Source organism: Arvicola amphibius, chromosome 2 (genome assembly GCF_903992535.2).
Source record: "Arvicola amphibius chromosome 2, mArvAmp1.2, whole genome shotgun sequence".
Taxonomy (NCBI): domain Eukaryota; kingdom Metazoa; phylum Chordata; class Mammalia; order Rodentia; family Cricetidae; genus Arvicola; species Arvicola amphibius.
This window is the reverse complement of record NC_052048.2, coordinates 16,109,467-16,134,246: the sequence shown is the minus strand read 5'-3', so window position 1 is coordinate 16,134,246 and position 24,780 is coordinate 16,109,467. Positions and strand designations below refer to the sequence as shown.

General features: G+C 42.4%; 1 protein-coding gene across 2 annotated transcripts in view; it reads left to right on the top strand.

The window, feature by feature from the left end:
* The first annotated feature begins 4,279 nt into the window (after positions 1 to 4,279).
* Positions 4,280 to 24,780, top strand: part of Borcs5 (BLOC-1 related complex subunit 5) — a 90,684-nt gene continuing 70,183 nt past the window's right edge. For both annotated transcript variants that reach the window (XM_038320068.1, XM_038320067.1), the window contains exons 1-2: positions 4,280 to 4,556; positions 7,579 to 7,722. In XM_038320068.1, the coding sequence (XP_038175996.1) occupies positions 4,499 to 4,556; positions 7,579 to 7,722 (202 nt within the window). In that variant the 5' untranslated portion in view covers positions 4,280 to 4,498. The remainder of the gene's footprint in view (positions 4,557 to 7,578; positions 7,723 to 24,780) is intronic.

Here is a 24,780-nt window from a genome sequence, read left to right as displayed (position 1 = left end):
GTGTGTATGTATGGATATATATGTATATATCTATCTATATGTATGTATGCCACGTGTGAGCATGCCCAGTACCCTGGAAAGACAAAGACAGAGAAAGATATTGAATCCCCTGGAACTAGAATTACAGTGGTTATGAGCCACCTTGTAGGTGCTGGAAACCAGACCTGGATCCTCTGCAAGAATAGCAAGTGCTCTTAACCACTGAATAATCTCTCCATCACATAGAACATTAAGGACTATATAGCTCAGTGGTAGAGTATTTTCTTAGCATGTACAAGGTCCTACTTTCAATTCACAGAATATTAAAACCTATAAAATAAACATTTCACAATTCTGTTGATATGAAACAGATGTTTAAAAAGAAACCAAATCCATTGCTCTTTCATTGCACTGTGAGGTTTTGCTATGCTTTTGAAATGGGATCTTGTTATGAAGCCCAGTCTAGCCTTGAACTCAAGACCTTCCCTCCTTAGCTCCTGAGTGCTGGGATAATGTTACATTCTGAACGGCTTGGTTCTCAAAACCTGACTGGGGTGATGAGAAAATGAAGGTAGGACAGACACACAGACATATGTACAGAAAATCTGGGATCCAGTGGCATGAGCTTGCTCTGATGGAAGATGCCAACCACAACTGTAACAGCAACCCAGGAAGCAAATGCTCTGGCTAAGAAGGCCGGCCTGTTACTCACAGCTGAATAAGGGGGCAGAATTAATCAATCTTGGCAGAAAGGCTCTGTAGGGAGCAGCCCCAGGTTGCAGCCATCCTGGAGGAGGAAGCTATGGTTGATAGATAGTTCCTACAGACACGACATCCGAACTTGAACCCGAGAAAGCCTTTGCCATCCCTTTGAGCCTCACCTGGGAAGGCTTTGCTACTCCATGGGTCTGGCACCTGGAAAGATTTTTGATCCTCTTCCCTGAGAGTGAGAACTCCCATCTATGTGGAGGCACCTTTTTTTTTAAAAAAGTGTTTTATTAGGAAAATATCTGTTGTGTTCCTCAGGAGGAAATCAAAGAATAAGACACGGGGCCTGACTTCAAGATGCTTCTAGTTCGATGAGTGGGACAGGTAAGTCGATGGCTATGGAAGAACAATATTATGATAGAAGTGGCTAACTAAGGAATCTCAGAGGATGGTCTTCCAAGAAGAGGTATATGAGTTGGATCCAAAAACGAGAAGCTCAGCTAGCTAGATAAGGAGGAAGAGGAGCAACAAGAACGAGGAAGCAAACCGCTCAGGAATCAGCCCATCTGGCAGGAAAGTTGCCTGTACATCAAGGAAAAGAGAATATTAGTCAGAATATACTAGTATTCTGGAAAATTCTTTCAGCTTGCTACATGGAGAATGGATTGAAGGAAGTGAGGTCAGAGGCCTTGAACTGGGCATGGAGATACGGAGAAATTAAAGAGACAAGCTCTCTGGGACTTAGCGACTGCTCGGATACACGGGTGAGGCTGTGTAAACCTTCCGGTGGGAGACAGGTGGATGGATGTGCTGGGTGATATGAGGAAGAAGAGCCAGGCTGGAGGAGGCATAAAGAAGACAAGAAAAACTCCATCTTGGGTATATCACACCTCCGCTGTATGATCAAGAATAAACCGCTTCACTGGAAAATCAAGAGAGTTTTTTTCTCAGATAGGCATGATGGCACAGCTCTATGGTCTCAGCACTTGACAGGCTAAGGTAAGAGAATTGCTGTGACTTTAAAGTGAGCCTGGGTTACAAAACATGACCCTGTCTCAAACAATAACAATACAAACTACAGAAAAGAGAAAGCTTTTCTATAAGATGTAATATAAGACTCATATATATGAAAGGGATATAAAGGCTCAAAGGCTGTTCATACATGGAACACAGATGTATTCACATGTCAGTGAGTCTAAGAGGCATCGATCACAAAGGGAGAAAACTTACAACACAAACGCTCATTTTTCCTTCTGCAGGTTTCTTGAGGAGAAGGGCTACGTCTTGCTGAATCTTTTCTTCTTACCTCTAACATGTGCCTAACGCCTGACAGGTTCCCAGTAAATGCTGAGCAAGCGAGGGCATACTAAATCCCATGTTACATTAAACCCACACATTTAAAGTGTATGCTTCAAAGACTGAAGAGATAGGTGGCTCAGCAGCTAGGTTGTGCACTGCTCTTGTAGAGGCCTGAATTCAGTTCTCAGCACTCATATCAGGGAGCTCACAACTGGCTGTAATTCCAGTCCCCAGAGATGGATGCTCTCTTCTGGTCTCCACTGGTACTCCAACCCACTTGTCCCATCCGCTGCTCCAAATAAAATAAAATCTAGAAGGAGGAGGAGGAAGAGGAGGATGAGAAAGACACGTAAACATATCCCTTACCATTCTAGACCTGGGCATGATAGCACATACCTGTAATCCCAACATTCAGGAGGCTGAGGCAGGAGGATCCTCTGACCTGGACTCATGTAGCAAATACTAGACCAGCTAGAGAGGGCAGGAGGAAGGAAGGAAGGAAGAGAGGGAGGGAGGCTGGGAGGAGAGAGAGAGAGAGAGAGAGAGAGAGAGAAAGAGAGAGAGAGAGAGAGAGAGAGAGAGAGAGAGAGAGAGAGAGAGAGATCCTGTTTCAAAAACACACAGCACACCAAACCCCAAACAAGGCAAAACAATCTCTCATATTGTAGGAGCCTATGAGGATCTCTAGGTAGATTTTATGTCTATCTTCATCTTCCTATAAAATCCTGAGCTTGAAAATCTATTTGCACTCAGCTTATCACATTGTAAAGGGCATTGGAGCAAGAGCCAGTTCTGAAGCCATAGTCCCAAATCATCCGACTTCTTACCTTTGGAAATTACCTATGTATTGGCCTTAGAGTTGGGAAAGTTAAGTGACGTGAAATAGGGAGCACAAGAAAGTTAAAAATCAGTCCGTCAATTTGCCCCATTGGGATTATATTTATACACAAAATCTTAGGACATTTTCTTGGATTTTTTCTTTTTTCAATTTTTAGATAGGGTCTCATGTAGACCAGGCTGGCATTGAACTTTGTAAGTACCCAAGTGCAACTTTGATCCCCTGATCCTCTTGCTTCCACCACCCCAATCTCCGAGGGCTGGATAACAGGACCATGACCCAAAGTACTGCCATCTTCAGGATTCCAGCAGCGCCTGCTCACTAAAGATAATCGCAGCTGGACTTGCTGACTGTGACCTTTCCTCTCTGAAGCAAAGAGGGGCTGAGGAGATCAGGGAACCATCTCTTGAGTTTGGAGCCACTCATCCCAACCACTTGTATGCAATTCTGCCTTAATTGCAGGTGGCCTTGGGGGTGGATGTCTAGGGTGTACTGGTGGAGACTCTACACACTAAGGGGTGGGGGAGCAATCCTCTATATCGGGTGCTGAACTTACAGTGTGGCTTTTCCTCATTGATTCCTCAGAATGAACATTGGTAGTAGTCAGAACGGTAGGAGTGTGTAGATGTATTTATATCTCCCGTAGGGAAGGCATTTTAACAGCATGGGCACACACCACAGAGGCTAGGGGCTTGTCATGTCTTGAAGCGGTTGAAAGAACCCCTGAAGGCGTCAGTTACTGCCTGCATACCCGATTTGGTCACATACGCATTTTCCTTTTTGTACCATCTGTACATCTTCCTGGTCATAGGTAGTTCCATAGTGACCTGTCAATAGCCGTCAATCCTGAGGAAGTGCCTAGATCCACTTCCCGTTCAACAGCTGTAAAGCAGCCTACCCTAAAAGTTTTTCTCTCAATTTTAGCACTTTTTTTTCCCCCAATGTCTTGGCATTTTCTGTATGGTAGCCCACTGTTAAACTTCCCTGCTTCCAAAGTTTTAAAAAAGAGCTTTGCTTCTGTACTAGTGTGGTTTGAAATTGGAGGTCTACAAACCGCCTTTATTCTCCATTGGTAAAACGGGTTAAAAATACTTAATTTGCCTGGCGTGGTGGTTCACCTCTATAATCCCAGGTTGCGTCAGGGGGATCGCCCAGAGTTCCAGGCCACCAGAGGGCTACAGTGTGAGGCCCTATCTCAAAAGCAAAAACCTAGTTCATTTTGCAAAGTTGTTCGAAGATCATCAGGATTACAGTGCGTAACCTGTGGTTCTCAAAGGTAACACGTCGTCGGTAGGAAAGGGCTTTTACGCCTCTGGATAACTTTGGCCTTGAGGAGGCCTGGCTCTTTAAGGCAGAGCCGCCCCAACCTCCAGAGCGCGCCTCCGCGCCCCGCCCCTCGGATTTGGGGGCGGGACCTCCGAACCCGGAACTGATGGCTACGCGTAGCCGGTGCGGCCAATCGGCGTCCCGGAAGGAGCGCGTTTCGGCGTCTGAGCCAGTGAATGACAGCAGCGCCGCCCGCCGGTCGCGGCCGCGGCCCCGCCGGTGTCCCGAGCCTCCTGTCAGCGAGCCCCTCAGCTAGGCGAGCGGCGTGCGTCCCCGCGTGTCCGTGGCCCGGCGGGCTCTCCCCGCTCTCCCCGGCCCCTGCCCAGCTGTCCCTCCGCTGCCGGCGCCATGGGCAGCGAGCAGAGCGCGGAGGCCGAGAGCCGCCCCGGCGATCTGAACGCCTCAGGTCGGTGCCTCACCTCCCGCCCGGGCGCTGCTGGCGGAGCCGGCTGGCCCACCGTGTGCCCGAACACAGAGAAGGCGTGGCCTCCCGCCCCAGCCCGGTCCCCTGAACCGGCACGCTCGCCTTCGCGCTAGTCTTTAAAAGACGACCTCGTGGATGGTCGGTTCCAGGACTCGGCACTCACGCCGAGATTTGGCTCCCTGCGGATGGATAATACCCAGGACCTCTTTCTGAAAAAAAACAAAACAAAACAACGAGGTGTCTATCGAGGTTCCTTCTCAGAAGGGACCTGTGAGCGCAGAGCGGTCACTTTCAATGTTTGGGTGCAAATGTTACCAGAAACTGCTTTTTCCATTCAGGTGTCGGGTCTGGTTTTTTTTTTTTTTTTGTTGTTGTTGTTTTTGTTTTTAATTAAGTTGACCAGATGGCAGGCAGGGTCTGGTGTGTCTCCTGTTGTCCACATTTTTTTTTTAGATTTCTCTAAGAGTTTGAGGTAGGAATTGGAAGGGAATTTTGCTAGACCTATAGTGAGCGCTCAATAAAACAGCTTGTGATCGAAAACCATTTGGTCCTTTTTTTTTTCTTACCCACTTAGGTAACCTCTGAGACTGCACTAGGTAAACTCAGGAGTTGCTAAGCCTTTTTAATTAAGACCTCAGACCTAAAAAGAGTTTTCAGAATGGCTCGCTGGTTGGTACCATTTGCCACTCAGAAATGTGGGAGCTAACAGGTGTCGGGGTGATTTATGCTGAATGGCAATTCCTTGAGGCCTGCTGTCTAGGAACTTGCGTCTTCTGGCTTTGCTGTGTTTTGTTTCCTTGGAAGACCCAGAGTGTCATGTCTGTTTATAACAAAACCGCAATAATGGCCATCTCTCGCTTTCTTGCCTCTATGCCCAGCCAGAAGCATAGTTTAGGGGAAGGAGCATGGCGCCCTGTTGCTCACCTGGGAACCAACCTCTTAGGCTTACTTCTGAGGGAATTTGCGTACTCTCCTGTGCCTCATGCCTTGCACATGTTTATGCTCAGTATTTATAGTGTCCCCATTTTTACACACATCTTTACCCATTTTATACATGAAATAACAGAGATGGACTAGAATGCTTTGACGTCCCCTTTGGAGTCTGGGGAAAGGAGAACCATGGAATTTGTATAAGGAAAGATGGTTTTGGTACTACTTCTGTAAAATGTTAGATAAATTACCAAGCTGGGATAAACGGTTCCTGAAAAGCAATAAAAGTAGCAGAGATTTCCCCCCACCCACTCCCGGAGTGCAGCTCCCAGGACAACCACCAAGCATCAGGAGAGGCTAGTTTCCAGAACAGAGTAGTTCTGTGGTATCTATTCTCAGACCAGACTGATGAGACCGAGTACACAAGCCTGTGAATACTAGAACCTTCAGGTTCTACAGGATTCATTCTTGTTCCAATCAGGAAAATATTTGGATGAATGTCTTGTTCAGGGAATCCTTGGAGGACTGAACCTCTTCCTTCCCAAGGAACCTGGAATTGACTTGCCTCTGAAGCGCCCTCCAATTTTCTGAAGGTTGCCACAGCAGCCTGAAATGGTCCTGTTGATTGCTTGTTCTTTTTGCACTAAGACTCACTGGAGCTTTAGGAATAGACTTATAATTTGGGTTTGAATCCAGAGATTTTGGCTACAATGGACTCGGTTCAGCACACCTGACTGGCTTTGGTAGGTCAGAGAGAGAGCTTTGTGTTCTATGTCACTAAGAAAAGCCATTGTACTAAGGACCCAGAGACCTTCAGTGCCTTTCCTAATTCTGTTTCTAGGGCTGTTGATCTTGGGCAAGTCCCAGACAGTTTTGTTCCTTCATTTGTAAACTATGGACATATATCAGGAGATCAGGACAATCAAAAAAGAAGACGTTCAAAAAAATCTGTGTGTTGAATAACAAAATGCTTGGCTATGCAAGAATTTCATACATGTTATATGTTTCTATATGTTTGAAAGTTTTGGTTTTTTAATATATATACACATATATATACACACATATATGTATATATACACACATTTATACATGTATATATACATACACATGCATATATATTTCTTAGGCTAGGGCCTTAGCTCAGTGGTAGGGCACTTGCCTAGTATTTGAGAGGCTTTGGTTACAATCCCTAGCACCACAAAAGAAGAAATTAGAAGTTCCCTATAATCTACTTATGCCAGCTCCCGCTACAAAGTAACGACATTTTGCTATGTAAAATATTCATTTTTTTCTTCTTTTGAGACCATGCTTTATGTAGTCTAGGCTAATTTATGCTCCCAATGCTGTAAATTATTTTATTATTATGTATATAGGTGTTTTGCCTGCATGCTTGTCTGTGCACCACATATATGTAGTGTCTGAGGAGCCATAAGAGGGTGCTGGATCCACTAGAACTAGAGTTACAAATGGTTCTGAACCAACATGTGGGTGCTGGGACTTGAACCAGCGTCTTCTGGAAAAGCAGCCAGTGTTCTTAACCAGTGAGTCATATCTCCAGACCCTGTTGTTGAATTTTTATCTTCCTATCTCTACCTTGAGTGTGGAGATGTGAGCCACCATGCCCAATTGATGTCCAGCTGAATTACATCTCCTCGTAGTCTTTTGTTTGTAGTTTTATTATTTATTTATTTATAGACAGGGTCTTACTATGTAGCTCTGACTGTCCTGGGATTCACTATGTAGACAGAGATCAGCCTGCATCTTCCTCCCAAGTGCTGGGATTAAAGGTGTGCACCACCGTACCAGCATTTCCTTTTAGTTTTTGTTGTTGTTGTTCTTGTTTTGTTATTAAACTTTAATCCACTTCAACATTTCAAAGACAAAAAGCAGCTAGTACCACTCTCAGAAGAAATAGTTAATAATTTTATATAAGGATGGCTTTGACAAGAAGCATGTATGTTAAGACCAAAAATTCTCTATGTCCTGTGAACTACCCTTTCTGGTGGCTGTGTTGGTGGTGGGCAGTGGTGGCTCTCTATCATGCAGTTCCTGATCTGTGTCACTTGTTTTGCAGTGACCCCATCTCCAGCTAAACATCGGGCCAAGATGGATGATATCGTGGTTGTAGCACAGGGCTCTCAGGCCTCCAGGAATGTCAGCAATGATCCTGATGTCATCAAGCTGCAAGAGATCCCAACCTTCCAGCCCCTTTTAAAAGGTGAGAGGTTATACTTTGTGTTATCTGGACTTGCTGGGGAGGTTTATATATGACCCCATGACTCTTTCCCCACATATCTGTATGCCTTGGCATCTTCTCTGAAAAGTCTTCCTTGACTGCTCTGTCTGAAAGTGGAGTCTCTTTTCCTGACTTTTTTTCTGTAGCACTTAATGACCTTTAACCTATTGTAAAATAGAAAACATTTTTACATGTCTGTCTGCAGTGTATGTGTGTGCATGTCACAGCTTGCATATGGAGGTCAAAGGACAACTTTTGGGAGTGTGTTCTTTCTTGCCATCATGTGGGTACTGGGGATCAGGTCAGGTTACCAGACTTGGCACCTCTACCCACTGAGCCATCTTGCCAGCCCAGTTGGTTTACTGTCTATTTTTCTGTTAGTATGTGAGCTCCACAATGACAGGAACGTTCTGTTTCTTCCACTATTGAAGTCCAGCCCCCAAGATAGAACTGATATGAAACAAGGATCAAGTAAATTAATGAATGAACTGGTGTTACTAGAGGTGGTCCTTCAGTTGACTGGTTTAATTCCATGAAAAGATTTTCGTTGTTTGTGATCTAGACTGTGGTATGGATTGACTAGTTTAGACTCCTAGAAAGGTTCTGTCACCACTGGTGCCCTGGCGATTAATTCTGGCAAGTGCTTTACACGAGAGAAAAGTATGCTTACGAGAGGAGAGATTTCCTACCCGATTAGCATACTTCAAGGTGCTTATATGAAGACCATGACTTTGTTGTTTTTGTATCTCCATTAAGTGGAGTTTATTTTCTTTATCTTGTGTGTGTGTTGTGTGTGTGTGTGTGTTGTGTACATGTTTGGAAGCCAAACATGTACTTGTAGGTCAACTTCCAGTGTTGTTCTCAGGAGCCATCCACCTTGTTTTTTTGAAACAGGGTCTCCCTATTCCTGGGAATGATTTTCTGTTAACTGAACGGTGCTTCTGCTATATGAGTTCCTCACATTCCCTGTCTCTGCTCCCACAAAAACACCCAAAACGAAACCTAAGCAATAATGAGCATAAATAAGGTTGTGGTTTACATAACCTGCATCTTTCTTCATTTTTTATAACAATACAACAGACTGAGAAATTTATAAAGAAAAGAGGTTAATTTACCTTACATTTCATGATGAAGACCATAGCTCTGATATCCTCTTGACATCTGCTGAGAGAGTCTCCCTGTTGGGTCATGTCATGAAGGGGGATATCACTTCACACGGCTGAGCAAGCTGCTAATTTGATCTCTCTTTCTCATCAAATAAAGCCGTTCATGCAATCATAAAGTTCCACCTTCATGACCTCATCCCATCCTGATTACCTTTAAAGGTCCCGCCTGCAAACACCATTAGCCTGTGATTTGTGGGGAGTAAGTTTCAATATGAACTTTAGAGGTGACAAACACCCAGACAAGAACAAGCTGACTCTAATAAAGCATCTTATATAGTTATCTGTATTAAATGTACCCTGGCCCCCCATATGTACACACACCGTTCTTTCATTCTTGCGTCACTGAGTTGTTTTAGTGATGTGTGCAAGATCAGACACTGGCAGATAGAGACTGCACTTGAAGTGTCTTCGCCGCTGTCGAGTCCTACCCGAGTTACACCGTTCTGTGCTGTGTTCTTCCCAGCGATTATCTGCTGTACACTGGAGACCATTCACACCTTCACTCTTCCCTGTTCTGGCCACCAGGCTAGACTTTGATAACCCCTCTACTCTTATAAAAGAGTGGATTACATTCTGCTGCTTACCCACCTGCTCATGCCTTTCCCTTATTCTGAGAAGTAGCGTGATTCCCCAAAGAGGTCAGCTTTCCAAATGAAATTCTACCTCCATGTAAATTCGCCCAATCTTGAGAAACATAACAGATGCTGATGTCCCACACTCTGCCCTCCCTGGATCTGCTGGACTACTGTCCACCGCCAGTTTCCACATGCCTTCTTCCTGTCAACTCCTTCTCAGTCCCCAGTCTTCCAGTCCTTCACTGGTCTTCTGTGACTTATTCTTGACTTCTCCACCCTAGGGAAAAACTAAAAGCAAACCAGAATTTGAGATATACATACTAATTTTCTGGGACTAGGTATTTAATTATTTGACATGATTCACGGGAGAATAAACGACCAGTAGGGAAAGCACCTACGAGACGACTTGGGATGAAGGGAAGCTGCGGGGAGTGAAGGTCATCCACCGGGAGCATGAGTGGTAATTGTGATAAAGTGAGTGCCCACCTGGACTTGGTTATCTTAGTAACCAGGCTGTACTACATCGAGAGCTGGTACAGCGGAGAGGAAAGCTGGGGAGGGCCAGGTGACTGAGTACTTACCTGGATTTGGCTAAGGAAGATAGAGAGCTCACATGATTGGAAATGGTGGTGTGAAGCTGTGCTCAGACCACAGGCACAAACACAAGGCAGTGAGTGTTTGCAGATGCTGTGTGTCATCTGTGAGCAAGAAACCCCTTGGACAGCGATTGGGAAAGACAGGCAACAGGAAAACTGAGTAGACAGCGATGGTCCAGTTCCCCTCAGTACTTCCCTACGAGAGATTTAAACATTGGGATTCACATTAAATTCCCGGCCTAATATCACTGGCTGTATCAGTATCCCATCTTCAGAAGGTATTGGGACATGCCAGCCATGGAGAACAGCACAATCTGTTCTATAAATCACAGCTATCCCAGGGAGGGTGTGTGTGTGTGTGTGTGTGTGTGTGTGTGTGTGTGTGAGAGAGAGAGAGAGAGAGAGAGAGAGAGAGAGAGAGAGAGAGAGAGAGAGATTGTTTGGATTTTAGGTGCCAAATTTCTTGCAGAGCCTCCTGCTTTGACATTGTTCTGCCTGGTAATTTAAATCTCTGGTCCCTGCCTGCTGGGCTGTTGTAGGAGTTGCTGGCTACTCAGTACTGTTGCCTTTATACTGCCCTGTCTTTCTCCCATTGCTTGCTTTCAGGGTGAGGCAGTTTCTTAAAGTAGTTAAAAAAAAAAAAAAAAGGCCACCCAGTGAAGGCTATACCCACCAGGTTTGATTTCAGAAAGCTTTTATTCAAGTTAATGACAGTTTATTCTTTCAAAACAATACATTCAACTCTTACAGAGTTCACTATTGTTCCATAATGTCATATGAGGTAAGCTGCTGCTGGTGGGTGATCTGCAGAGGCAGAGACTGGGCGAGTTTGGGGCTATTTGTATGACTGAGGTAATGTTTGCATTTTAATAAGCAAGCAGAGCCTTTGGTTTTAGCTCTTTTGTGTAAATATACCAGGGTATCATTTATACTTTATAATACAAATATCTGTTCCTAGCATTTTTCAAGTCAAAGAATTTCTGTTTTTTCATAACAACATCTGAGTTAGCAATTTGTTTTCATATGTGAAACACTTACTAGAAAAGGGAAGAAAACTTGAAAGTAGCAATGTTGCCACGACAGCACACAGTAGCAAATTGTTGATTTCATGTACGTTACTAAAATTCCAATGGATTAAATAAGCCCTACACATTCTTACTTAAAATTCAACCACTAATTTTTTTTAAATGAAGTGGACTCTATTTTATATCATTCTATAGGAATGAAACATTTGCAAGAGAAAAGCAATATTGTTTTTATGTCAAAGTTACAAAAATATACTATTCATTTTTGGTGGATGAATAGATGCATACACACACACAACATTGTTTGTGACTGACCTGCCATTTTTGTTCATGACCTTGGATATAACATAAGGGGTTGTCCTAGAGCCTAAGAAAGGACTGTCCTTGTTACCAGTCAGGAAGATCTCGGTTATACAACACAGATGCTTACGTGACACTAAGCAGCTTTGTTGGTGTTTTGAGAGTGGGTGTTAAGAACAGAAGGCATGTGAAGTGGATTCTGATTATTAAAGAGCTTGGAGCTGGGTGAGGGGGTGCATGCCTGTAGTCCTAACACCAGGAGGCAGAGGCAGAGGCAGAGGCAGAGAGATAGCTGTGGCAAGCCTGGGCAGATAATACAAACAAAAGGAAAACAAAAACAAACAAAGCCAGCTTTTTGGTCTTTCTCCTGGTAGAGATAAATAACATAGAGCAGCAGTGAAAGGTCTCAGACACTTGGAACTCTCAGAACACTGAGAACTCTGCTTAGCTGGGGGAAAGGATGAGGAAGAGGAAGAGGAAGTGGAATTTCTTAGGATCAGTTCCGCTACCATGTACTGCTGCTCCTGTCACTCAAAGATAGACAGCTATCTCCACTAGCTGCCAGACATCCCTGAACTGGAAAATGGTGTACTACAGGATGGCCTGAGAGAATGGATCTCTATTTAAAAACCTTCTGTTTGTGCCTTTCACATCATGCACCCCGATCCTACCCAAGAATGGGTTTTAATCAGAGCCACAGTCTTCTCTGAATAGCTTAAAGTGTTCCCAGTTTCTCCCAAACACCATGTTGAAAAAGTTGGTAGCTTATTCTTGACTCCTTTGTCTAGTAGCTGTTGGGTTAAGCTTTCCAACATGAATTATTCAACAAAAAGACCCAGCCTAAATGAGTAAGAGGAAATACCAGAAGTGTTGCTTACATCGTGGGAAGGTGAAGCTGTCTTCAGAGCAGCGGCCGTGTTTTGCTCTTCCCGTGGGCCTGCATTCTTGCTTGTTTCTTCCATCATATCTCAGAGATGCCTGTCTTCTAGTGCAACACTCCACACACATTTCCTTTGTTTCTGTCTTTCCTTTCCACTGCTATCTGACTTGGTGTACCTCCTTTCTCTTGTTCAGAGATATACAGAAAGGATCTTTAAAATTTCCTTTGTTTAGGTTCCATTGTCCCCCCTAGCTACCATGCTTTGATCTTTTGTTTAAATCTCTGCTGCGGAACCTACTTACCTTCCCTTTCTCCTTCTGCTTTTGCATTTTGAAATGTAGACATCAGCTTTTGCCTTTTGTTCTAGCTCTCTAGCTATGAACCAGTCATTTAGCCCTGTACTATTCCTTTGTTTGCTTTTTTGTTTTTGAGACAGAGTTTCTCTGTGTAGCCCTGGCTGTCCTGGAACTCACTCTGTAGACCAGGCTGGCCTCAAACTCACAGAGATCTGCCTCTCAAGTACTGGGATTAAAGGTGTGCGCCACCACTACCCAGCCTCCCTTTTCTTTTCTTTTTTTTCCAGAGATAAGGTTTCACTGGATAGCACTGGCTGTCTTGAAACTTACTCTGTAGACCAGGCTTACCTCCTTTTTTTAATTTAATTTTTTTTATTTCACTTTATGTATATGAATGTTTTGCTTGTGAATTGGTTAGATTTTGTTTGTTTTTTTGTTTGTTTGGTCAACTTGACACAAGCTCATGTCTGGAAAAAAGGAATCAAATTGGCTTTTAGGCAAGTCTCTGGGGCATTTTCTTGATTATCGGTGATGTGAGAGGGTGGTGCCATCCCTGGGTAGGTAGTCCTGGGCCATTGTATAAGAAATCAAATTGGCTGGTTTTGGTGGCTCACACCAGTAGAGGTTGCTAAAGGAGGCACAGGCAAAAGGATCTCATGATCTTATCTCAGGTCTCTTATACATTAAAAAAAAAAGCCAGGTAGTGATGGCGCACGCCTTTAATCCCAGCACTCAGGAGACAGAGACAGGCGGATCTCTGTGAGTTCGAGGTCTATAGAGTGAATTCCAGGACAGGCTCCAAAGCTACAGAGAAACCCTGTCTCAAAAAATGAACAAACAAACAACAAGAAAAAAAGAAAACACAGTGGGGGCTGGGGAGTGCTGGCTGTTCTTCCGGAGGACATGGATTCCCAGCACCAACGCAGCAGCTCACAAATACCTGTATCTCTAGTCCCAGGGGATTCGACACCCTCTTCTGGTCTGTGTGGACAAAAGGCACACAAAAGATATACAGACATACACATGGGAAAACATACATAAAAATAAAATTTAAAAATCTTAAAAAGAAGAAAGAAAGCAAACTGAGCAAGCCATAGGAACAAGCCAGTAAATAGCAATTTTCCCTGGTTTCCTTCAGTTCCTGCCCTGACTTCCCTCAGTGATGGACTGTGAGCTGTTAGCTGAAATATATACTTTTCTCCCAAGTTTGGTCATGGTGTTTATCATAGCAATAGAAAGCAAACCAGGACAGCCTAAGTGTATGTCTGTACACCAAGAGACTCATCTCTCTAGAACTATGTACTGTTTCTTTAAATGCAGTATGTCCATCTCTGCCTGTGTGGCTAGGTACTATTCACTTTACTCAATAAACATAGAAAGCCCCCATCACCCTCTGGTGCTAAGGGTAGAACTTGGGGCCTTGCATATTCTAGGTAAGCAAGCTCTCTATCACTGAGCTACACTTCCAGCCAGACTAACGTCATTTTTCTCCTTAAATCTGTGTGTTTAGGCAGGTGTTTGTGCATTTATGCACATGTGTATGTAGAGGTTAGAGGGCAACTGTGGTGTCATTCCTCTGGTACTGCTCACTTTTTTTAAAAAAGTCATTTCTATTTGTGTGTGTGTATATTGCCATATGTATTAGTGCTCACAGAAGTCACAAGCAGACATTGGTACCCAGGAGCTGGAGTTACAGAGGTTTGTGAGCTGCCAATATAGGTGCTGAACTTGGGTCCTCTGTAGGAGCAGCAGGCACTCCTAACTGCCGAGCCATCTCTCTAGCGCCTGTTCTCCTCCTTTTGAGATAGTCTCTAACTAGTCTGGAATTCACCGTGTACCAGCTGGCTGGTGAGTCCCCAGGAACTAACTGCCTCTCTCTACTTTATTAGTGCTTGCCATCACTCTTGCTTGGTTTCCTTTTTAAACAAAAAGTTTAAAGGTTTTGTTTTTAGTTTTTAGTATGTGTTTTTGTTTTTAGTATGTGTTCTGGATGTGTAATTCAGGTCCTCGTGCTTGCGAAACAAGACCTTTACTGACTGATCCATCTCTCCAGTCCCTTGAGACTATTTTTTATTTGGTGTTTTTTGTTTGTTTGTTTGTTTTGAGACAGGGTCTCACTATGTAGCTCTGGCTGTCCTGGAATTCTATGTAGACCAGGCTGGACTTGAACTCACAAAGATCCACCTGCCTCGGCCTCCTGAGTGCTGGAATTAAAGGCTCATGCTACTGTATCTGGCCTGAGACTTTTTTTTAATCAGGTAATAATGTACACTTGAATGTCTTCTTGAAGAGAAAGGGTTCTATCAGTGTTGGGTGTCAAGTTCTCTAAGTGCCAATTAGGTCAAAGCATACTTAATAGTGTTCACATTGTATATGTATTTTCTGATTTATTTAATGTCATCATTTACTAAAAGAGAAGTATAAAATACCCATATATGGTTACCAGATCGCCTTTTTTTTTTTTCAGATTTTGCTTTGTGTAGTTTGGGAGTCTGTTATTAGGTTTAGTGGTGGTAACATATTGATCTTTTTCATCATTATGAAATTTCTATCTGTGCTGTTGCCCCATCGTGTAGTCTGTTTTACCCAGCTCTCTTTAGTTAATTCTTATACTTGTATAGTCTCTTTCCATTCTTTTACTGTTAATCTATTTATACCTTCATGTTGAAAATGTATGTCTTATAGACAGCCAACTTAGTAGTAGGTTGATGCTTTTGTGTTAGGTCTGCTTTTAAATCATGTATAACATGATCTGACTATGGAAATTTAAATCTACCATTTAGTTTATTTTTTTATTTGTGCCTTGTGCTTTTGTTCTTTCATATATTTTCTCTGCCCTTTTTAGATCAATTGACTATTTTAGCATTCTGTTTTAGTTTTCCCCTATTTTTGTTTGTTTGTTTTTAACAGCATTTTGTTCTGTAGTTCAAGTTGGCTTTACTTGAGATAGTTCTCTTGCCTCAGGCATGGATTACCATGCCAAACTGATTTTATTTTCTTGTTAGCCTAAAAATTCTAGTGTATCTTGTAGTGTAGGTCAGCTGAAAAAATGTCATTTTTTTTTATCCAGGCTTTTATAAAATCCTTGAAAAATGAGTTTAAAAAAAGTATTCACTGTTTTTGAACAGCTCCAGCAAGACTATGACTCTCATCTTCCAACCCACTCTCTTTTACCACTTATAAAATCCATTGATGTATTTTCTTTCTTTTTTTTTATTGTTGTAGTGGGAGGCTGCTTGTTGGTTCCCAGCCACCCAGCTAGTTTTAGACCCAAAATAATCACACAGAAACTGTATTAGTTAAAACACTGCTTGGCCCATTAGCTCTGGCTTCTGTTTGTCTAACTCTTACATATTAATTTAGCCCATTTCTACTAATCTGTGTATTGCCATGTGACAGTGACTTACTGGCAAAATTTCGACATGTGTGACTCTGGTGGCTGTTTCATGGCATCTCTCTGACTCCGCCCTTCTTTCTCCCAGCATTCAGTCCAGTCCTCTCTACCCCGCTCTGCTCTGCCCTGCCCTGCTCTGCAATAGGCACAAAGCAATTATTTATTCATTAATGGTAATCACAGCACATAGAGGGGACTCCCACTTCACCGTTTAAACAGAAAAGGGGAAATGGTGTGGGAGGTCCTTCTGTCTCTGGGTTGCTTTTATTGGTTAATGAAAACAGAACTGCTTTGAGCCTATGGCAAGGAGGAAAAGAGCTAGGTGGGGAAAGCTAGGCTGTATGCTGAACAAAAGAAAGGCAGAGTTGGAGAGAAGCCATGGAGCCACCAGAGACAGATGCTGGGAATTTTAGCTCGTAAGCCACAGCTAAATCAGAGCAATTCATGAATCTGATTCATGAATCAGAGCAAATTAAAGATGCCCATGTTTAATGGAGTGCTCCCCGGTGATCCCAGGAAAACATGGAGGGGGAAGAGAGAGAGAAGGGAAGACCACACAAAACCCGGAGACTATGTGTTCATTCTCTAGGGGGCAGTTTAAATAGTCTGAGGGAATGGTCTTGCTCTTCCCTGGGGAGGGGCTACTGTTTAGTGGGCTTTCTTGAGCCTCTCTGGGGAGGGGGTCACCATTTGGTGGACTTTCTCAGGTGGAGTTTGGACTGAGGCAACTCCCAGTGGAGGGAGTTTATGCCAAGGAGCTAGAGTGAAGCCCCCAGACAAACAACCCAGAGTTTTTATATAAAGGAGTATTAGGGAGCTGAGGTGATGCTTCTGACCAAACATTCCTGTCTCTGCCTCCCAAGTGCCTAGTATTAGCATGAGGGCATGTGCCACCACACCCAGGTTGGGGTTTTTCTTTGGAAGTAATTATACTGTCATGGTTGCCCAATGCCTTCCTTATGCTATCATCACTTCTACAGTGACCAGCTTATAGTCTATTAGAAGGAAGAGCTTTCTTTTCCCATTTGTTTATTTTTCATTATTTAAATAAGTGTAGAACAGTGGGCTCCTGTTTTTGTTTTTGCAAGTAAAGCCATTATTTTCATTCTTCAGGTGTTCAGTGTGCTCAGCTGCACACTTTTAGTCTAATTTCTCATGTCCCTTTCATGACATCCTGCTTTTCCTTGAATACGTTCTTACTTTCTGGAGCAGTATCATGCTGTCCTGCCTGACCCTAATCCTAGAGTCAGGCACTTTTCAAAGTACGTCCTGGATCTTCTAGTGGACGGTAACATCAGGGAATCATCCTCACATCTCCCCAGTGGATTTAGCTAGGAAATACGTGTATATGTATCTACCGGAATATACATGCTTACACCAGTATGTGCTTGTTTTGTTTTTACCTGTAATTTAAAAATAATGAGTTCATACTGATATGTGCCATATATTGCCTGATAGTTTTTAAATTAAATTGTGTGTGTGTGTGTGTGTGTGTGTGTGTGTGCATGTGCCACTATGTGTGTATAGGTCAGAAGATAACTTTGTGGAATGTGTTCTCTCCTTTCTCTACATAGGTTCTGGGGATAAACTCAGGTCACGAAATTGCAGAGCAAGCACCTTTATCTTCCAAGATATCTCACTGGCCTGGTTCATACATGTTTGTTTTCTTTAATTAAATATCACTGGCTATTATTTCTTTTAATATTTTGCTGTAGTAAGGAGCAGTGGGCCCCGTTCCCGCCGCCCTGCTCCTGGCCGCCTGGCTAGCTTTACATCTGAAATAACAACACACAAATTGTATTCTTTTATATACTGCCTAGCCCATAAGTTTCAGCCTCTTCCTCACATCTTGACCAACCCATATCTAATAATCTTTGTAACACCACGAGTGGTGTCTTACCAGGGAAGATTCAGCATGTCTGACCTGGTGGCTGGCTCCATCGCGTCTGTCTCTCAGAGAGGAGAGGCATGGCATCTGTCTCAGAGAGGAGAGGCGGGGCAATTTATTAACTTCCCTTCCCAGCATTCTGTTCTGTCTACTCCGCCTACCTAAGGGCTGGCCAATCAAATGGGCCAGGCAGTTTCTTCATTAACAATGAAATCAACTCAAACAGAAGACCCTCCCACGTCATTTTGCTACTACATTTTCCTTTCTGTGAAACTCAGTAGGTCTGTTAGACCACTTGATATTGCCTTCCAGGCTTTTATTGACCCTTTCCCTTCATGCCTTCCCCTTCTACCTTCACGTTTTTCTTTTAATTACAGTCTTTAGAGTCTTGCTATATAGCCCATCCCAGGTTGGCCTACAATGTATTATGTAGGGCAAGTGGCTTTCGGGTGCTGGGGTTACAGGCTGCAGCTAACACATAGCCTTCCTGTTTGCTTTCTTTCTGTAGTGCTGGGCTCAGACCCTAGGGCTTTAGCAAACAGATGCACTGCCACAGGTCTCCATCTCCAGCCCTGGTACAGCTCTCAGGTTTTAATTTTAGTCTTTTTCCTTTTTACCCTTTTTGGATTATTTTCATTGCTATGTTTCAAAATCTAGTAGTCTATTTTCTCTTTTGTTTATACTGTTGTAAATCCAATCCCTCCAGAGTATTTTTTAAAAAAATATTTTTACTGATTCTTTGTAGATTTCACATCATGTGTTTTGATCCTACTTCTTTCCCAGTCCCTCACATCCACCCTCTGCCCTTGTAACCTCCCCCAAACAAAACAACCCGAACAAAACAAGGAAACGAGAGAGAGAGAGAGAGAGAGAGAGAGAGAGAGAGAGAGAGAGAGAGAGAGAGAATCTTGAACTTGTAGAGTCACAGTGGACCCTTTAGTCCATTCATCTTTACTTACAAGTGTTCATTGCCAGAGCCACTAGTCTGGCTCCAGGCCTCTAGCTTCTGCTGTGCTCTCACTGGGGCTCCTCTTGGATATCCTGTTGTTGTCCTGTGTTGTGGAGGTCCTGCCGTTTTGGATCTATAGGTTTGCCCCCTTCACCTACTCCAATAGTTCATAGATGAGGTAGATATTGGGGTGCAACAACTCATAGCCCTGGTTCTGTACCTGGGTGGTGGCTCATTCACAGTATTTTTAAATCAAATTCTGTGTTGTTTAGCTTTGGATAACCACCCTGAAACTCTTTCATTTGTCTGCTTATTGTACTATCTTTCTCTGTTTTGAAAATCTGAGTGCATTTATATGCACTTTTTCTCATTTATATTTTTCTGTATTGTGTTTTGTTTTTTTTTTTTTTTTTTTTTTTGGTCAGACAGTCTCTTGGTTACAAGTCCTCTTTCATAGCTTCTTTGCATGACTGGAAGTTTCTTTTTTTTAAAAAAAATATAATTTATTTATTTATTCTTCTCTCACATTCCAACCACAGTTTCCCCTTCTTCCTGTCCTCCTAGCACCCCCACTCCCAGATCCACTCTTCCATTTCCATTCAGAAAAGAGCAGGCCTCTCAGGGATATCAACCAAACATGGCATAACAAGTTACAATAAGACTAGGCATGAACCCTCATATCAAGGCTGGATGAGGCCACTCAGTAAGAGGGGAAAAAAAGAGATGATCCCAAAAGTGACAAAAGAGTCATAGATAGTCCTTCTCCCACTGTTAGGAGTCCCTCAAGAACAAGCCATGTAGCCATATCATATTTAGGTCAGACCCATACAGGCTTCTTGCTTGTCACTTCAGATTCTGTAAGCCTTTATGAGCCCTGATTAGATGATTTTGTGGGTTGTGTTCTCTGTGATATCTTTGACCCTATAGTTCCTGCAGTCCTTCTTCCTCCTCTGAGGGGTTCTCCAAGTTCCATGTAATGTTTGGCTGTGGGTCTCTGCATCTGTTCCTGTCAGTTGCTGGATGAAGTCTCTCTGATGACGATTATGTTAGGCTCTGGTCTACAAGTACAGCAGAATATCATTAGGAATAATTTAATTGATACCATCCCCCGAGTTGTGTTTGGTTCTATCCTAGGTCTCTATGGCCTGTCTAGTTTCTGGTTCCTGACTCTCCAGGCAGTGTCACGCATGGGCTCACTTTCGTGGCACGGTGTGGGTCTTAAGTTGGACAGTCATTGGTTGGCCACTCCCACAAGTTCTGTGCCACCTTTACCCCAGCACATCTTGTAGGCAGGACAAATTGTAGGTTGAAGGTTTTGTGGCTGGGTTGGTGTCCCAGCCCTTCCACTGGAGGTCTTGCCTGGTTACAGAAGATGGCCAGTTCAGGCTCAGTATCCCCATTAGTAGGAGTCTTTGTTAGTCACCCTTGTAGATTCCAGGGCTCAAAATTCCCCCAGTTTCAGTTGTCTCTCTACCTCCATCCCACACCACTTGATCCCTCCTGTTCCCATCCCCACCCACCTCCAGTCCACCAGAGAAATTTATTCTATTTCTTCTTTCCAGGGATATCCATGCATCTCCCTTTGAGTCCTCCTTTCTACTTAGCCTGTATGGGTCTGTGGATTATAGTATGATTACCTTTTACTTTACAACTAATTATAAGTAAGTAAATACCATGTTTGTCTTTCTGGGTCTGGGTTACCTCACTCAAAATGATTTTTTTGTCTGCAAATTTTATGATGTCATTTTTTAAACAGCGGAGTAAATGTAAATGTACATTGTGTAAATGTACCATATTTTCTTTATCAGTTCTTCAGTTTAGAAACATTTAGGTTGTTTCCAGTTTCTGGCTATTATGAATCAAGCTGCTGTGAACATAGTTGAGTGTCCTTGTGGTAGGATGGAGCGTTCTTGGGTATATTCCCAATAGTGGTATGGCTGGGTCTTGAGGTAGATCAAATTCCCAGTTTTCTGAGAAACTACCATATTGATTTCCAAAGTGACTGTACCAGTTTGAAGTGTACCAGTGTTCCACCCACCAGTGGAGGAGTGTTCCCTGTGCTCCACATCAGGGTCAGCAGGAGTTTGTCATTATGTTTGTGATATTAGCCATTCTGACAGGTATAAGATGGAAGCTCAGAGTCATTTGCATGATTCTGACATCCAGTTAGACCAGCATCATTTTTTGAAGATCCTTTCTTTTTTCCATTGTATTTTCTGGCTTCTTTATAAAAAAAAAATCAGGTGTCCATAGGTGTGTAGATTTAGATTTGGGTTTTTGATTTGATTCCATTGATCAACTTGTCTGTTTTTATGCCAATACCATGTGGTTTTTATTATTATAACTCTGTAGTATAGTTTAAAATTAGGGATGGTGATACCTTGGGAAGTTTTTTTTTTTTAATTGTACAGGATTGTTTTAGCTATCCTGGGTTTTTTTTTTTTTTGGTTTGTTTTTCCCATATGAACTTGAGTATTGTTCTTTCAAGGTCTGTAAAAAATTGTTTTGGAATTTTTTATGGGAATTTCAGTGATTCTGTAGATTGCTTTTGGTAAGATGGTCATTTTTACTATGTTAAGCCTATTGATCCATGAGCATGGGAAGATCTTTCCATATTCTGATATCTTCTTCAATTTATTTCTTCAAAGATTTGAAGTTATTGTCATATAAGTCTTTCATGTGCTTGGTTAGAGTTACTCCAACATGCTTTATATTATTTGTGGTATTGTGAAGGGTGTTGATTCCCTGATTTCTTTCTCAGCCCTTTTATATACAAACAATAAAAGTTTTTTAAAGTTAATCTTGTATTCTGCCACTTCACTGAAGGTGTTTATCAATTGTAGGAGTTCCCTGGTAAAACTTTTGGGGTCGCTTATGTATACTATTTATCATCTGGAAGTAGCAATACTTTGGCTTCTTCCTTTCTAATTTGTGTCCCCTAGAACACCTTTAGTTTTCTTACTGCTGTAACTAGAACTTCAAGTACTGTATTGAATAGATATGGAAAGAGCGGACAGCCTTGTCCTGTTCCTGATTTTAGTGACATTTCTTTGAGTTTCTCTCCATTTAATTTGATGTTGGCTATAGGCTTGTTGTAAATTTCTTTTGTTATGTTTAGGTATGTCTCTTGTATCCCCGATTTCCCCAAGACTTTTATTGTGAAGGGGTGTTGGATTTTGTCAACTGGAAGTTTCTTGTAGGCTAAACATTACACGTTTTATGGTTCTAGTTTCTGTGTTCCTTTGAAGGAAGCTAGACTTTGCTTTGTCATGTATATTGCAGGTTAATTTTTAAACTTACTTTTTTTTCCCTTTTGAGATGGTCTCTCTACATAACCCTGGATGTCCTGGAACTCACTGTATAGAACAGTCTGGCCTTGCCTCTGCCTCCTAAGTCCTGGGATTAAAGGACCATGCCACACTCTGTTGTGGGTTCCTTATAACCAGTGTGACCGTTTCTAGACTTTTCTGTTCCCCAGTTCTGTTCTCCAGAGCAGTCTTTTTAATTGTGGTTTTTGTTTTTGAGATAAGGGTCTGCAAGCCTTCAACTTGCTGTGTAGACAAGGGTGACCTTGAACTCCTGATCCTCCTGTTTCTACCTTTCAGGTGCTGGGATTACAGGTTTGGGCCACCCCAGCTAGTGCAGTCCTCAGGGTTTTGTGTCCTTGCTACCCTGCAGATACAGTCTGAGCACTCTCCCTGAGAAAACTCCACCTGTGGCCCCAGGCTCTCTAAGCTTCTCTGCTGTGACTAATGGGAATATGAACTGTCCTTGGTTTGTATGAGATCCAGAAGTTGTTTGGTATTCCACTTTACTGTGGTTGTTTCTTCAACTTCATGGAATTCTATTTACTGTGCACATTTATGTATTAGTGTTAGATGGAGATTCCCGGGCATCCTGCTGCAGAGTTACTAAGGTCTTGCCTCTCCCACATTCTGCTGTGTCAGTTTGAGACTCTAGTTTTTCCAAGACTGTTCCCTTTCTCCAGCTCTGTACTGAAGCTGGGCTTTTCTCAGAGATCCCTTTTTCTGTGACCTGGATGTCTTTATCAGTTTCAGACTGGATCTTGCTATGGAATCCCTATGATGATATAAGGAGCTGGGGCCTTAGGCCTCTGTGTGATTTAATTATAAGAGTGGCACCCTAGAGGTGACAGCCATACCCTTACAAGAGAAGATGGAAAGAAGAGCATACTTGTCTTTGCCAGGTGACGAGATAATAATCAAACTGCCACCTTCAAACTAGAACCAAGTCTCTGGACTCTCAGGCCGTGGATGTCAGGCTTCAGAACTTGGAGAAAGAAAGATGTGTTGTTTAAGTCACCCATGTTCATGCCTGTAGGCTTTAAATCATTTCTGCACCGCACTTCCAACACTGAGAGTGTTCAGACAGCACATGTGTAAGACATGGTCGCTAACCTTTAGGAGCTTGGGTAGTTCTTTGAGTAATTTAGGCAGCTAAAAAGCTCATAGTCATAGAATATGAGTAATACTGCCAATACACTCAAAAGAATAGGCATTCATGGGGGAGGATTATTAATTTAGCCTGTGAATTTGGAGTATGCTTCGCAGAAGGAGAAACATTTGAGTGGACTCCAAGGACTCTCAATGAGTGAGAAGTTACCATATAAAGACAGAATCAGGGAAGACATTCGTAGTCTTAAAATTTTTGATATAAGTAAAAAGAAGCTATATAAAGTCAAAATAACTCTTTGATAAAATTATATATGGGATATACTGAAATTTAGTCATAGGTAAGGAGGTAAAATTCTGATTTCAGCTTAGGCCTTTTTCTTTCCCCAAGTTTCAGGTAAGTTCTTCACGTATAGCCTAGACAATAATAGAATAACACTTTAGCATTGAGCCATCCATCCACTTCAGCAGTAAACTTTGATTTTAGCCTCAGTTACTCTTATGGTTAGCTCAGGTTGGTTATGGTGGGTTGCTCCTATAAATCCTAAGCCTTGGAAGCAGAGGCATAAGTTAGAGGCCAGCCTGGGCTGCATAGCAAGTTCCAGGTCTACTTGGACTTCATAGAAAAACCCTCTCTTAAACAAACGAGAGAAGCACAGTAGACTAATTGCAGGCATATATGCTAATTATCCATTCTTTTTATTTACATTGTAGTTTGGGTTATATTCTGAATTTAAACAAAGCTAAGTACCTGGAGATAAGTTATCATAAACAATATAATTTCCTGTCTGAGCTGGTTAAAGAACTGCTGAAGTGTGACAGTAAGATGTTATTATTTATTTTCTTTGAAGCTTCAGTTTGTCTGATTCTCACAGCCTGAATACATAAGAGTGGACAGTCCTGTCAGTCATTTTAAGTTTCTCTACTTTTCAAAAACCCTATTTTTATACATACTAACATTTAGGAGTGAAATGTTAATCTAGGGAAAGTGAGACTTTGTAAATATTTCCCTAATTGAAAAAAAGAAATTCTATTCCTTGTACTTCCCAAATTTTAACTGATGATTGGAAAGCTTGTTTTGATAACAGTCTCAACAGTATTCAGAGTTGATTACTGATAAGGTTCTTAACTCCTGAACAGAAGGGAAGTCACATCCTAGATTTAAAATGATGCTAAATATTTATTTAATATTTATTCATTCATCTAAACAAATTTATTTATTCTTTCTGTTCATCAGATGTTTTTAGGCTAGAGATACAAAGCCAGAAACCATTACTGTGCTCCATGAAGAATTGTCACGGTAGCACATAGTAAAGGCTCACAGTGTAAGCCTGTGGGGACCTAAAGGAAGGTTGGTGAGAATCAGAGCGATGTGGAAGAACTTCTAATAGTGATCTTGCTAGTGTGCATTAAGCATGCCGTACTCTAAATGCTTCCAACATCAGCATTTCAGGGTTTGGAGTTTTCATAGGCTTAAAATACTTTGAAGTCTGAAACTTCTGAGCACTGACATCATGTTCAAAAAGTTTCATATTTGGGGGGCATTTCTAGTTTTTTAA